The following is a 15,731-nucleotide window of genomic DNA, read 5'->3' as shown; positions in this document are numbered from 1 at the left end:
CCCAGTTGGGCCATAAAAGCTGTGAAAGTAATTCCTTCTCTGGGCCGTTTGCCTCTAGCTCAGACACACCAGAGAGCCCGGCCTCAGGGGCCATCAGGCGTTTATTTTCAGTGGCGGCAGAGCAGCGGTCTTCAAGCAGAAGGTCCTCCTGAGACGTCCTGACTAGAGCACGTGCCACGGGACATTGGTCTTAACCTGTAGGCTGCGTAGAAGGCTCGGGCCTCTCCTAAAATAAACGACGTCACCATGGGCAGATGCGCCGTTCAGACCTGGCTCGAGAGTGGAGTGAGAGCCGCTGCCCCACGTCCACGGGGGGAGCTTGCAGGGAGAGATGGGCCTTTCCCAGAACACAGGCGAGGGGAACCCCCGCTCCTGGCCTCCGAAGGGTGCAGATTGGCTGGGGCCCCAGGCCCTGTGTTCTGGGGCTTCTCCTCAGTCGCTGCCCATGGGGCCGACTCTCAGGCTCCGCTCTGGAGGGTCTTCGATGTCCTTCCCCAGCCTCTGACACTGTCCTTTACTGCCCCCCCGCCCCGGCGAGACCATGTAGGCAAGCCCGCACTGCCCCGCCCCCTGCTCTCCAGACCCACTCCGTGCTTTCCCTGCAGGGACGGAGTCAGCTCTTTAGACTGAGACACAGTGTCCGGGTGACCGTGAACTGTGCTCAGTTTGAGTGACAGGAGGAGGAAGAGGGAAAATGGAAGTTAAGTCTCCACGAGTTCAGCCACTCTGCTCCTTTTACCCAAGAAACCCAAACTTTCTCTCCCTAAATCTAACCACTGTTTGTCCGTCAAACACCAGATTATCTAGGATATCAAGAAACCAAGCAAACCAGTAGTTTCTGGAAGTGTGATCTAAATACCAAAGCCATTTTATCAGAAGCTGGGGATTGAGTCCCAGGTCCCGTACACTTTTAACCCACTTGCCCTCTGGCCTCTGAGAACTGTCTTCTCAGGCTAATTTCTGTTACGATGAGAGCACCATCTCCTCCAGAAATCCCAGGTGTCTTCCTTCTTTGAAATGATATTATTTGCTTTATGGCAAACAATGCTACCTCTACAACCTACAGTGCTACAACCGTGCTACCTCTGTGGCCCCAAATCTTGTTTTCTGAGACTCTCACTCTTCTCTAAGGAGTTAGGTCACCTTCTCGGGACGTGGCTAAGGCGAGTCCTTGAAGGCAATGATAAAAAGCCCGAGGGTTCCAGGGGGCTCCAGGATTTGGGCGGCGGGGGGGGCGCGCGGATGGAGGGCGGGCTTGGAGGGAGCCCCGTTTCCTCTGACACCTGGATCAGGTGACAGTCTACTCGTCACAACCCCCGATGAAAGTTCATCCCAAAGAACTTGATAACCCGCATCTTACGTGCCTGAAGAGTACAACAAACAACAGACTGTGCTATTTGCTTTCAGTTACCCCTGGCAGGTAGAGATAGGAGTGCCGCTCTTGGGCAGCCCCCGTAGGACGCACCGCCCTCCAGGGGCTTTTTCTGATTGCTGCGTGGCAGCGCTAACCTGTTTTCCGGGTCTTGAAGTTTTTGCCTGTTTGTATCTTGCGTCAGCCTCCTCAGTGGAGGCCACCCAGTGTCACTGTGCGGTGCCGCCGTGCCTGAGAACTTCCGCGGCTGCGATGACGGCACCAGCAGCCCCGCGGCACTTCCAGGCCACCCCGAGTGGGAAAGGCTGGTGACCCGGTGGTGACCCGGTGCTCTGATAGGAGTCGGTCAGTGGAGGTGAGTAGTACGCTTTGATACCACAGAACGGCTCAGACTGAGGCCTGGGAGAAGCCAGCCTTCCCTGCCTTAACGAAAGGAAGAACTTTCTTCGCTTAGACAGGCAGCGGCCAGCGTCGGCACAGCAGACTGAAAGCTGGAGATGCAGTAAAGTCTCCCCCCACAGATCACGTCCTTGCAGAGCGGATGCTGCAGCACCCTCAAGTGAGACCCCACAGCCTGGGCACCACCGAGTCGGTAAACAGACGCGTCTGTCGGTCACGTCGTCAGGCCCCCGTCTGCGCGCTGGGCACAGGTGTGCTTGGGTTTCTGTGGGAGAAGATGACCAAGGCGTGGGGCGAGCTGGCGAGGTTGTAAAGGGGTCGTTCTCTGTGCCTGGGGGAGGGCGTGGGAGGCTCACAGAGGCTCTCCCATGGGGGCGATGGAGCGTGAGAAAGGCCGTTCTGCCCGGAAGCCTCGAGAGAGTGGACGGTCGGCGCCTGTGAGCTCAGTCCCCACCCCTGCCCCGTCCTGGTCTCCCAGGTCCTGAGTTAACTTGCTGCTCTAACCAGCAGCAGCCAGTGTGGTGCGTTTACAGCTGCGAAGTGAGGCGGAGCTGGCAGGGCGTTGAGGCGTCACGGGTCTAGATGTCAGAACAGAGACTGGTTCCCAGACACAGCCGATGCGGAGGCCGGCAGGCCCCTTCCCGAAGGCTGAGCTGTTGGCTGGGTGTTTGGTGAGCAGTGCAGGCCCTGAGGGCGTCACTGGGAGTGAGCCGGTGGCCAAGCCGCAGGGAGGGGTGTGCGGGGAGACCTTGGATGTGTGTGTGTGCGCGTTTCCCGAGCGTCATCTTCTCGTCCATTTCTGCCGGGAAGGGCCCCCGGACTCCGCACTGTTCTCTGTTGCCCCTCCTCCCCATCTGCCCTGCGCTGCTCAGACGGGCCCATCGGCGCTGCTGCTGCTCTCACACAGCTTCTCTGCTGCCCCTCCTTGGGGCCTCCCCTACGGGCCCTGCTCTCCGCGGCCCTCCAGTTCAGTAGGGCCCCTGGCGTTGCCTGGGATGGAGTTCGGCCTCAGTTACTCACGGGTCTGGGGCGTGTCCCATTGGGCAGTCCCCCTGGGCTGTGAATGCCCCCTGCGCCCCCCCGGGCACCACCAAGGCCAGCTCTCAGCACAGAGCTGGCAGGTGGGCATGGCCACCGGGGGAAACCTCAGCACCACTGAGCACACTGGAAGCGTTTTTATATATTAAGTAATTCTTGAGACATGGCTAAAATTTAGTTTCTTTTTTGACAAAAGTCTTCAAGTCAGAGAAAAACAACCCTTAGTTAATGTTGGTAAAAGCAGTGATTGATGGGATATTATAAATGTGAGACAGGAGAATTCCTGAATCCCAGACTCACACGTTTTAGGGTGCCCGATTCCAGTGTAGGAGAACGTTACAGACACAGCGCACGGTCTCTCACCGATTCCTCCGCCTCAGATGGGGCACGTCTTCACATTAAAAAGCCCATGGTTAGTGGTGCTTAACCTGGGCTGCGCGATGGGTCACCTGGGGGACTTTTTACAATTCATGGAAGAAGGCCCAGCTCTAGGCCTGTGGAGAGAGAACCTCCCAGACTGAGGTTAGGCTGAGGACGTTTTGGAAAAGCCCACTAGAGGATTGATGAATGGAAGCCCTGGGTTCAAGACAGAAGTCCACGGGGAAAAGCCACCTTGCAGCGAGGTCGCCTGGTCGGTCCCTCCAGCCAGCAGTGCTGGCGCTCTGCCCCCCTGGGCGGCTTCAGGGCGCGGTATGTGGGGCCCTCACGCGGTGTGACCTTCAACAGAGCAGTGTCCCCAGGCGACGGCCAGAGGAGCAGGGGTTCGCTGCTCCTGTTAGGTAATCGGGCCTGGTTTCTCTTCTTCCTTCTTTTGTCTGCCCTTGAGGATTTTGTTATTCTTTAACACCTCAAAGGAGGAAAAAACAATACATTTAAATCAATTGAGGTTTTTTTTGGCCTCAGTTCTTTTTATAAAAAAGTGGAGATAGAGGGTAAAGGTCATCTGTGATTAAAAATAAATGTAAAACAGGGATAATCATTGTTGTTTGCAGCGACCATAGGTAACCGAGCTCAGAGGTCAAATCTGTAAACTCCTTTCTTCTGAGATCTCAGTACTTTGTTACTCTTTTCGTTTTTTTACCACCATCCTAGGGACGGGTGTGGGCCTTTCCCCCGTTCTCCTCTCCCTTCACTAGGGACCTCGGAGGAAGTGGGGACCGTCCTGGGCCTTCACAGCCATGGATACCGTGTTCACACGGGCAGGGCCGAGGGTGTAAGTGGAGGGAGGTGGGTAGAATGGACGCTGAGATCCAGAGAGTCAGCCTGTCACGCAGGCTCAGGCAGTCCTGGGACACAGGACGGCTTGGTAGGTGGCAGGGCGGGTGATCATTTCACACGTTGCTGGACTCCAGTTTAATGAGATGTGCTCCAAAAGCCTCAAGTCTCGCAAGTTGTGGGCACAGGTGTGGGCACTTAGCCGAGGAACCTTTTCTCACACTGTGAGGCTGCACCCCTGTCTTCAGCCGTGAAGCTGAGACGTCTGATTTGAAGAGTACATTTGTAAACGGAAATAATAAATGTCATTCCCTTGCTAATGCTGATTTTTTTGTTTGTCTCTTGTTTCTCCAGCATGAACGACTTTCTAGGTAAGACCTTGCCTGCCTCACACTCGTGAGTAGATGCATGTGTGGTTGCACGTGGTTTTGCCTAGTGTAACAGCCTCTCTCCATCCTCCCGTCTCGTTTCCACAGCCCCACAGTCGCAAGCGGCTCCCTTCGGCCCCCGCACGGGCCCCTCTGTCCAGTCACGCTGCATCCCACCTCCATGTTGGTGTCCCGAGCACCGTGCCCGCTCCCCCCAGCCAGGGCTAGGGAGACATTAGTGTCCTCACCTTCGTGTAGCGTACAGATGACTGGATGGGCCGTCTCAGGGGCGGGATAGAAGTACAGAAGGGCACTCAGGGCAGAGGAGAGGCCAGCCTGACTGGCTGGTTCAGGGAACCTGACACTGTTCCCTGTACCCACATGGGGCCCAGGAATAGTTTATCCAGTGAACCAAAGACCTGTTTTGCAATTGCTGAAAAGTTAAGCATATCAGAGTTTGGGGAATGATCCTCTGTAATTTTTCACCTAGTACCTAAGGGTACAAAATTGATCTTCCTGAAGAATAAAATAAAATAATAGAGACTGGGACTTCCGTGGTGGCGCAGTGGTTAAGAATCTGCCTGCCAATGCAGGGGACACAGGTTCAAGCTCTGGTCTGGGAAGATCCCACATGCTGTGGAGCAGCTAAGCCCGTGCGCCACAACTACTGAGCCTGCGCTCTAGAGCCTGTGAGCCACAACTACTGAGCCTGCGCGCCTAGAGCCCGTGTTCCACAACAAGAGAAGCCACTGCAATGAGAAGCCTATGCGCCGCAGGGAAGAGCAGCCTCTGCTCGCTGCAACTAGAGGAAAGCTCGCGTTATTTTATTATTATAAAATAATAGACAATGTGGAGCCAGAGTTGGAATCTCCCATTTTCCACTGTTCCTCTGATGACGAAATTAAGAGGAGATTGGGAAGATGTAGTTACAGGATACCACAGGGCAAATGAGTTTCATAATTTGTTTAATAATTGAGCTGGTTCTACCTTATTAATATATTTTAAAATTTACAAACTTGCGTGTATTCTTCCTTTGCTTGCCCTCTCACCAAGCACCAGCTTAGGATAAATATAATTTCCAACTAACCCAGCAGAAAATTCGCTTTGCAAAATTGGTGGAGAGTGGCGTTTTGCTACAGTTAATTTCTTGTGAACTCTGTTACATTATAATGGCCATTTGTGAAAGTAAATTTCCCTGTAGACTTCAAAATATGCTATAAAACTGTAGCAGTTTAAACAGTGAGATTCTAGAACACAGTCGACAGCCCCCAAAAGTCATGTATGACTTTCCAACTCAGTGGGGAAAGAATCATTCTAATTACATAAAATTTAAAATCTCTGCTATTAAAAGAGACCAAAAGGAAGGTGGGGAAAAACATTTTTTGCAACCTATGTTAGATAGTTTTAAAAGCCCCAGTATATGTAGGATGCTCCTGCAATATAATGAGGCAAAGATTAACAAAGGCTGTGAATAGGCCCTTCAAAAACTAAGATAAATAATCAAAGATATTGAACCTCCATAATGATTTTAAAGCATTAAAATTAACAACAATAAGATATTTCTCCTATTGGATTGAAAAGTTTTAAACCTCTCTAGAGGGCAGTATGGTAACATATATATCTGCATTTAAAATATTATTTATCTCTTGACCAAACAGTTCCACTGCTAAGGTTTTATCCTAAGAAAATAACAAATACACTAAGATTTACAGACAAGTCTTATTGTAGCATTATTTACAGTAGCTAAAAAATTTAAAACAACATGTGTCTATCAATAGAGGATTAAACTGTCACACAGCCGTACAGTGGAAGGCTACGCAGTCATTTTTTTTTTTTGAGGCAAATGTGTTTTTACTTACATGGTGAGATGCCTGCAGTCGTGAGTGCGTAGGTGTAGGGGAGAGACCACAGAAGGTATTCTCTGGTTTTATTTACAGAAATATTTATTTTGACATCCCTGTTTAACATCCTGCAAGGATATGAACTGAACTGTTGGTAGAGATTGTTCCTTGGGCAGGACCGTGGGGTGACTTTCACTTTCTATTTTAGACACTTCAGTTCCAATGCTCAAACTGTTCAACATGCATGTATTGCTTTTGCAATCAGGAAAGTCAATAAAGAGATTTCTATTTACAAAAGATTTTTTAACTATAAGAAGGAAAAGGATACAGTAGAAAATGTTGTAGGACTGAGCACCTCTGTGAGGAGAAGGCAGCCCTTGGTGTCAGCAGCTCTGCCCCCACCCCTGCTCGGCCTCTTCTGGCACCTAGTCCACCCCCCACCCCCACCCCCGCGTGGCCCCTGCAGGACAGGAACGCGGGCCGAAGCTCCACAGCTGGGACTCTTCACACCGCCCCGCTTCAGGGGTAGAGCCCTGGAGGGCTGGTTTGCACGTGGCCCTTCCATGGGCCACCTTTTAGCTTGGAAAGACCAAAATAGGAACCAGTGTGAAGGATCAGGGTGCGAGTCATCCGTCCACTTAAGCAGGAGGTCAGCTGAGAGGCCCATCCACTCATGGACCAGTCAGTACTGGGACGAAGCCACCGTCCGCCCCAAAAGTGCAGTTGCTACGAGACATGAAGTCCTGTCACAGGTGTGGCGTCCAGAGGAGAGGGTGCAACGCGAGCTGTCCCGGCACCGGGTGGCGCCCCCGACACCTCTGGGGGTCCAGCCGGCCTGCTGAGCCCAGGTTGCCACCCTCACCCACCCCTGCTTGCAGCTCCAGGCCCATGTGTTTCTGGCTCATTGGCACTTCATTGGAATCATTTTCTAAGAGCCACTGAGATCCCAGAAACTTCTGCGTTTAAAAGCATGCTCTTGAGGGAAGCTGTTTGGCCCTAAGCTAATTTGAGAAGCTCTGCGCTTGCCGTCGGCACAGAGCCACGCCACCGACCTCCCGAGTCAGCTCCATCCTGGGTGGGTGCTGGCCTCCTCCCCCGAGCAGTGCCCTCGGCAGGCGGGGTGGCCCGGGCCTGTTCTGGCCAGAGCGCTCAAGCGCATCTTAGGAAAGGCGCCCACTGCCCTTAAGCATCACCTCCCTCCACCTTTTCGTTCTCGGAAGCCACTTGTACCTTTACTGTGTCTCCCACAGGTTGGAATTGGGAGGCAGTGACGCCAGCAGCGAGCGGGCCTCAGCCAGAGCCCGCCGGGAGGCCCGCGAGGCCCGCCTGGCCACCCTGAGCAGCCGCGCGGGGGAAGACAGCAGCAGGGACTACAGAAAGGTGGGGGCTCCCGGGTCCCCGCGCAGGGGTCCCCTCCACTCAACCCTCCTGCCTCTTCCTTGCTGAGAGGCGGGAGGGAAGGTGCTCCAGCGACAGATGCTAACGGCCAGCACGTTTACCCCCCTCTCAAGCAGCTGAATGAAGACTCCTTCACGTATTGCTCTCAGTGCAGTAAAAATGGACCTAAATCAGATATTTAGAGGTGTAGGAAAAAGTAAGGGTTAAGAATGGTGGAAAGGGAAATAAGAGTAATGCTGGTTGCCTGGGCCCGGAGGATCACTTGATGGACTCTGATATTTTTAACAAACACGTGCTTTTAATGAGGTCCTGTGAACGTCAACCAGATACTTCTCGGCAACGGTAAATAGTAACAGTCTGGTTTGGGGGGTTTCCATCATTTTATGGTGCGTTGCCTTTGGTTCTTGAGGGAGAGAACCCAGCTCCAGGGGCGGCTCAAAAACCTGCCCTTTCAAGTGCTTGAGATGCCAGGAAAAAACTTTTTTGTTAAGAAAATGTTTTGTTGAACAGAACTTGGCTAAGATGGATACACAGGAGGGCGGCTCCAAAAGGAAGCCTCTTTTGTGTGGGAGCCACGTCTTTAAGCCATGCAAATGCCCTCCCTGCTGGAGGTGGTGGACGGCCTTCCCTACCCCACCCCACCTCCTGGGCAATAACACTGTTGACAGTGGAGCATCATTTGTGTTCAGCACCTAGGACCTCAGGGTTCCAGCAGCAGGAGAGCCAGAGCCCTTGGCTGAATATTCTCTGTCCCTGGGCACTTCTGTCTTCCTGCTCCGCCCACAGGGTGGGGACCTGACTCCCTCTTCTCCCTCCCCCAGCTCTACGAGAGCGCCCTGACCGAAAACCAGAAACTGAAGACAAAACTTCAGGAGGCCCAGCTCGAGCTGGCAGATGTGAAATCCAAGCTTGAGAAGATGGCCCAGGTGAGGAGGGGGAGAGGGGAGGGGGCGAGGTAGTCAGGTCAGCCCTCCCCCTCCCAGAGATTTGGTTTGGGGTTCACACTGCGTTGAACTTAAAATTGGAAACTGATGGTCCAGTGGACCATTCCTGGCCCCCGAGTGCTAGTAATTACTCTTACGGGTCATCTGCTCATTTCTTAGCGGAGAGCGTGGGCCAGCGTCAGGGCTTGGTCGTGGGCAGTGTGTGCCTCCTGCCTTGTCAGTCGTGGTTTGGTCACAGCAAACCCAGGACGAAGGTGTCATTGGGACGTTGGGTTCTGTCCTGCAGCACCTGTGCCGGAACAAGGAACCAGATAAAGCTCTTCCTCTCGCCGCCAGGCCTGGTTTAATTAGTGACACATAGCGGGCGGTGCACTCATCGCCAGGGAGATAGACCCTCACTGAAGGCTGGCGCGAGCCCTGCCTAGGGTTATTGCTGGGTCAGCAGGAAGCTGCCTGGAGGCCTGGGGATGAGAATTTGGACTGTTACCGGGAAGCTCAGATGAAGACCAGAGCTGGCGGTCGGTTCCGCCCCAGGGTGGGATCCAAAAGCAGAGACGAAAACGCTGGGATCGACGGCAGTGAGCATGTGGGGCTCGGGCCAGTGCCTTCCCAACACCCCCAGGCAGGCAGGGATGCTGGCGCCCGAGGGGCTGCGCTTTCCTGAAGGGCTCGGACAGCGCAGAGTGGGCCTGTCCTGGGAGCTGCCCGTCTGTCATTGTCATCGTGGAAGGGCCCCGCCTGGTTGTGGCGGCCGGGGCCAACTTGGTCCTGAACCAGCACGGGCTGGTCCTGCCAGGAGCCACGGCCCTCCCGCCCCGCTCCCTCCTCTGCAGAAGCCCCAACAGTGCATCCTCTGAGCTTTGGGGTCTCGGCTTTGGAGTCGTGAGCCGGGGACACAGATTGCACAGAGGGCACTGAAAATAACCTCAGCCTTTTAGTCGCTGGGGAAGAGCATTGACTTTCTAGCCACCTGCTTTGCTGGGTGTGTTGGAATATACTGAGTTTTGCCAAATACAAGTTACTAGAATTCAGAAGAAACGGTGGTGCTACAAACCAAGCCTCTGCTCTATACCAAAATTGGACCGTTCGGCAGGACAGTGGAGGGGAGGCCTGTCGACCCCACACATCCGTGTGGAAACAGTTACCACGTGCACACACGGCGTGTTCCCATGAAAGGTCCACCCGAACTCGGAGGGGTTAGGGTTAAAACAGGGCAAAACAAAATTAGTTCTTTGTCGAAGAGAACTAGTTAAGTTCTCTTTGTGTAGGTGAACCAAGTAGTGAAATCGGCACAGCTTCTACGCTGCTCAGGCTTAGGGAAGAGAGGCTTGTGGTGCAGACAAGCCGCGGCTGTGACCTTCAGAGCAGATGGTGAGAGCCCAGGACAGGAGCCAGAAATCCCAATTTACTGCCAGTTCCAGCTAGTCCTTAATTTTTTGAAAAAGAAACCTCCTCAGTAAGACCAGCTGTACTTATTAAATGTTTACGTGTACTTATTAAATGTTTCCGTGCCTGGTACTAGGCATAAAAGCAGTCACTCTGTCGTCATTAACTATCTATTGGTTGTAAGAAATTCTGCCCAGAAGGGACTCAGGGGTCATTTCCCCGCCCTTTTTAAGAGTCGTCCCCTGAAGCTGCTCTCTGCTCTGTAGCTGTGGCGGCTAAATGTTTTTAGCTCCTCTGCAAAATTTATATTAAAAGTAGAAGATGATCCAGAATAAAACTCTAATCTTATCTGGAAGCCCAGTGTATAAAACAGTAAAAGTTCTGTTCAAAGCAGGGCAGGTCCCATGAATGGACCCCTGAGAGGCTCTGGCAGCCCGTCCTCCCTGAAAATCACAGCCTCGGTCCCCAAAACAGAAGGAGCAGAGCGGGAAGGGGTCACTCAGAAGAGTGCCTGGCGCTCAGGCTTTTACAGGAGGAAAGGCACTTTCATTTCCTCTGGGCCTGAGATTCCAGAAAGAGGTGAGGGAGGGGCGGTGAGGGGGGAGAAGATGGTTGGCCTTGAAGTGTGTGTGGGGGTGGGGGGGGGGTGGGGGGGTGTATCTGTGTGTGGGGGTGTGTTTATATGTGTGTATGTATGTGTGTGTATTGTGTGGTCTGTGTGTATGTGGTGTATGTGTGTATGTATTGTGAGGGGTGTGTATGGGTGTGGGTGTATATGTAGTGTGTCTGTGGTGTCTGTGGTGAATGTATATGTGTATAAATATGTGTGGTGTGTATATATGTAGTGTGTCTGTGTGGGGTGTGTGTGTGTTTGTATGTGTTGTGTGTATATGTGGGGTGTGTGTTGTGTGTGGTGTGTGTGTGTATATGTTGTGTATGTATTGTGTGTGTAGTATCTGTGTTGTGTGTATGTATTGTGTGTGTTGTGTTGTGTGTGTATTGTGTGTGTTGTGTGTGTGGTGTGTATATGTATCGTGTGTGTTGTGTGTATATATGTTGTGTGTGAAGGGTATGTGTGTGTGGTGTGTGTATGTGTATTGTGTTGTGTGTATATATATTACGTGTGTGTGGTGTGTGTGGTGTGTATATGTATTGTGTGTGTGGTGTGTATGTTTTGTGTGTGTATATGTTGTGTGTGAAGGGTGCGTGTGTGGTGTGTGTATATGTATTGTGTGTATGTGTTGTGTGTGTATGTGTGGTGTGTGGTGTGTATATGTATTGTGTGTGTATGTGTTGTGTGTATATATATTATGTGTGTGTGGTGTGTATGTGTGTGTGTGTGTATATGTATTGTGTGGTGTGTGTGTGTGTGTGTGTGTGTGTGTGTGTGGTAACGCCTCTGCACTTGTGACCGTGTCACACTCCTGGGAGCACTGCTGCTGCCTCCACTCCCGGTGCGGATTCTGTGAACTCGGAAGGGCGGCGACTTCGTCTCTGTGACATCAGGACCCGTGGGTTGGGCCACATGTCGGGGTGTCCGGTGGGGCTGGACTAGACGGGCCCTCTGGCCCTGAGACGCTCCAGTAACAATGTGTTCCTTCCGTTTGCACCAGCAGAAACAAGACAAGACCGCCGACCGGTCGTCAGTGCTGGAGATGGAGAAGCGGGTGCGTGTGGGGGGGGGGGAGGACACCGTCTGAAGGAGGCGGGCACCTGCACATCCCACCCCAGGGGGCGCCTCTCCTCTCTGCCTGACTCTGGAGAGCAGTTTGGTTGCTGGTGCTTCGGCCTCCTGAGAGCTCGGGGCGGGAGGGTCCTCAGGGGGCCGTCCACGTCGCCCTGGGAAAGCGGAACTGCGCAGGCTCGCCTGCCACGGCGTGTGGTCCAGGCCTCTGGACCCTTCCCGTCCCTTTGAACAGAGGGGGAGCTTCAGCAGGACCCTCTGCCCCAGGTCGAGGTCTCAGGACTCCAGCCCTAAGAAGAGCAGACATCCTGCTGGCCCTGACCGAGGTGGGGCAGCTCCGGGCCAACTGCTGACCCCCGCTGACCACTCTCAGAGTGTCTTTCTGGGGGTTGACATTCTCGGGTTGGGAAAACTCAGATTTATCGATGAACCCTAGCTTTGACTTGACCCTGAGCGTGTAATGGGTTCCCATCTCCCCCGGTTGTGTTTAATTTGGAAAGCAGCTAAGTTTTATTCCCATGGCTTTGGGGTCCGGATAAGTCGGGGGTGGGGTGGGGGGCAGGGTTTTGACTCCTTTCCAAATCTGTCAGCTGTTCAGCAGTTTGGTTGTGTTGAACAGGAGAGGCGAGCCTTGGAGCGGAAGATGTCGGAGATGGAGGAGGAGATGAAGGTATGGAGAGGCGCGTTTGCCGTGTGCCTGCACCCAGGCCTGCGGGCGGGTCAGGGCAGCCCGTGAGGGGTGCGGGCATGGTGAGGACGAGGCGAGCCTGTGCGCAGCCCCTACCCTGGCTCTCAGCTCGCCCGGCGCCCCTGGGGCCCCTCACAGCCCCTCTGGGGACAGATGTGGCCTTTGGTGTAAGGGGATGTCGTGCATCAGGCTGGAGGCAGACCTGAGCGGAACTCGTAAGGTTTTCTCAGCAGCAGCTTCACCCCGAGGGAGGGACGGGTGAAAGTCCGAAGCCGGGTCCTCAGCTCCTGGCCCCGGGGGAGAGCCTGGGAAGCGGAGCCAGGAAGGCACGCGGGTGGAGCCAGTCCTCCATGGAGGGCAGGCTGGTTCTGCTGTTGGTCTCCTGCCCCGCCCTTGCCCCTGGAATATTCAGCCACATCTCCCTCCCCGGGGACGGTCACCATCGGGCAGCGAGTCCTGGGAGCCGCACTCGCGCTGCCCAGGGGAGGGGGAGAGGGAGTGCATGTGGGAGTGCATGGACCCGGACCTCGGGGCTGCAGCGCGTGGGGCCGGCCACGGTGGCTGGGTGCCGCTTGGCTGCTTTCCTCTCTCGGCGGATCTTCACCCGTGAAACACATGCCTCTGGCTCCTGGAAGTGTGAGCAGAGCCCTCAGGCCAGGAGCCCTCTGGGAGAGACGTTTATTGCTCCCATGGCCTGAGAAGGTTGGTTCTTTACTGAAAAAAGTAGCTCAGGGCTCAACAAGGTCAAATGCCCGGAATCCTGTTGGTCTGCGTGGCTGCTGCACGCGGGAGGAGCAAGCCCTGTGCGCGCTCCACGCTCCCCATCCCGGACGTGCCGGGACGCCCACACGCGGTGTCACGCAGTGCCGCCTACGTCTCAAGAACAGCCAGAAGCAAAAATAGCTGGTGGTTTTGCTTCTCCAGCTGCTGGTTTCTCTAGGCCCACCTCACCTGTCACTCAGAGCACGTTCGCAGGCTGGACAGGTCTGAATGGCAGGTCCACAGCTCACGGTTGTGCAGGGGCTCCTCCATTTTTGAAGCCCTTGTGTTATACTGTCTGTTGGCAGCTAACAGGATGCTCATTGAGAAATGGCCCAAACACTGATCAGGAGCGTGGGTAAGGCCCGAGCTGTTTCCTTGTAGGGTCCTCGAGGGCCCAGGCCGCCTCGTACCCTCCAGCCGGGAGGTGCTTTCTCATCCATTCAGCCCCACACGAGGGCCGAATTGCAAGCCGAGGGGGAGCCGCTGGGTTCCCCCCCACCCCCGTTTCCCTCTCTGAGTACAGAGGCGCCAGGCACCCTTGGGGCCATGGGCTGGGGCAGGTGCGTCTTTCTCTCTGTCTCATCAGCCTCTCGGGCTGAGATTTCATGAACGAGATTATGAGTCCTTTTCTTTCCTCAATGGAGGTCAGGTACATGGAAGCTCGTGCCCCGCTCAGCCCCGGGTCGTGTGCTGGCCCACCTCAAATTCAGGCGGAACCCGGCCATGACCGTCTAGGCCCCATACCAGTAGGTATACTGATTGAAAGCCAATCTTCTTTTAGTTAAAAAATTTCTTCATTGAGTCAGCTGCCCTTGTTCTGCATTGCCAGTCGCAGACCCCTGGGGGAGAAGCTCCTGCCGGCTCAGCCCTGAGCACGTTCGCTCAGCTTGAAGCCCGGCCAGGTGAGCAGACAGTCCCGCTCCACCCAGGGACTGGGGGGGCCGTGCCAGCCGTCCGCCAGCCGACCTTAGGGTGTTTGCGCCTGGACCCTCTTTGGGGACAGAGAGTTCAGATGTACAGACGCAAGCATCGTGAAACTGGTGTGCTGGCCTGCAGGAGGCTCAGGGGATGCTTGGTCAGCTTTCAGGCCCTTCACGCAGACAGCAGTCTGTGGGGACATGCGTGGATGCTCGGTAGCCAGCCGCAGCACAGGTGCTGGTCGCACCCAGGGCCCGGTTGAGCTGAGGGCCAGTGGAGCTGGTCCAGTTTGTACAGATGCTCAGCCCCTCCGGGCGTGGCCCACAGGGAGCAGGGGCTGTGGCCTCCAGTGACCCCTGAGGAGCCGGGCGCTCAGGGACAGAGAGGGACTCGGGCCTGTTCCCCGCCTCTGGGAACCGTAAGGTGGGCTCGCGCGCGGGGAGTGGGGCTCCGTGGTGGCGACACAGGCTGCGCCTTTCTGGTCTTTACTTGGGAAGGTAGGTGTTTATGGACTCTCCCCAGGAGAAGTGCATGCGGGCTGGGCTGGAGCGGGGTCGTGTGCCAGCCTCCGCCGGGTGTGCGGGTCAGCACGCCTGCCTCGGGCGGAGAGCTTTCCCGTGGCGCCTCCTCCCCTTGCCCCAGGCCCGCGCATGGGAGGAGCCTGGCAACCGATCCCCCATGAGATTGCTCTTGGATTTTTCAATGTCCTTGCCCTGGCAGCCTGCCCGGCCACCCTGCTCTGTGCCCTCCCACCGCCTCCCCACCACGCCTTGTTCTCAGCCTCGCTCCCGCGGCAGCTTCCTGCCTTTATGGCCACATTCTTCCCCCTCTGCCTGCCTGTGCACAAGTTCACCGGAATTGTCCTCCTAGTTTAACGTTATTTCCCAGGAGGCAAGGACCACTTCACGTAAGGACCGTGACTGCCTTGAAAGCTTCAGTCCAGTGTCGACCCAAAGAAGGGTGAGAGTCAGGGACTCTCCATTGGTTCTTAAATTTGGTCCCGCGGGCTGCACCGCGACCTTCTGTGTCCTCTCTCGGCCGCTCCAGGCTGCTCAGAACTGTGCGGCTGCCCTCCCTTTTCCCAAGGTGGCGATGCTCCCTCTGTGGGGAAAGAGATGCAGCCGTTTGTCTCTGCTTGTTTTTCCTTTTCACTGTTTTCATCTTCGTGCTGCCTATCATTTTCTTGCTTCTTTCACTCCCAAACAGCTATAACTCCTCCCATCTTTCATTTCTGTCCTTCCTGTCCACGTGGGCAGGAGAGACTTCCTCTGGTGCCCGGTGACCTGTCTGTAGTCACCACAGCCCACAGGATTGTCATCTCTGTCTGTGAAGCCCCGTTCGCATGACAAGACCGCATTCTCTCTCCCAGAGCTGGTGGCCTCAGCTTCAGGGTCAGAGAACTCTTAGGAAGGACTAGTGACAGGAAGTAGGCCTGGATAGGACTCCGTTTATTGCCGGCTTTAGATCCTTCGTGGGACGCAGGGATTGGGAAGCATGGCTTTGGGCGGGTTGTTCTGTTCCATTTGCAACACATGCTAACAGCTGGACTGGCAAGGGTATCGGTCACCGGTCCATTTTCGTTGGACACGATGCCCTCCACCTTTGTGCAGAGCTGTGATTCCACGCAGGAGGCTGTCTGTGGCAGCTTTAAGTAGCTCCCAGCCTCTTTGTGACCCGGGCAGAGACAGTATAGTCTGCCATGGGTTCCCTGGTGCATA

General features: G+C 54.8%; 1 protein-coding gene across 2 annotated transcripts in view; it reads left to right on the top strand.

Annotated features, from left to right (window-relative positions):
- PPP1R12B (protein phosphatase 1 regulatory subunit 12B) overlaps positions 1–15,731 on the top strand; it is a 201,765-nt gene that overhangs the window by 176,356 nt on the left and 9,678 nt on the right. Inside the window, exons 19-23 of one of the 2 annotated variants that reach the window (XM_022561943.3) lie at positions 4,379–4,395; positions 7,484–7,613; positions 8,453–8,557; positions 11,578–11,628; positions 12,265–12,315. In XM_022561943.3, the coding sequence (XP_022417651.2) occupies positions 4,379–4,395; positions 7,484–7,613; positions 8,453–8,557; positions 11,578–11,628; positions 12,265–12,315 (354 nt within the window). Of the gene's footprint in view, positions 1–4,378; positions 4,396–7,483; positions 7,614–8,452; positions 8,558–11,574; positions 11,629–12,264; positions 12,316–15,731 lie in introns of both variants that reach the window. The other variant, XM_022561942.3, reaches the window with a different exon arrangement.

The sequence above is a fragment of the Delphinapterus leucas genome, chromosome 1 (assembly GCF_059928025.1).
Source record: "Delphinapterus leucas isolate spDelLeu-1000000601 "Yukka" chromosome 1, BTC_Dleu_Yukka2, whole genome shotgun sequence".
NCBI lineage: Eukaryota > Metazoa > Chordata > Mammalia > Artiodactyla > Monodontidae > Delphinapterus > Delphinapterus leucas.
This window is presented reverse-complemented; position numbering and strand designations above follow the sequence as displayed.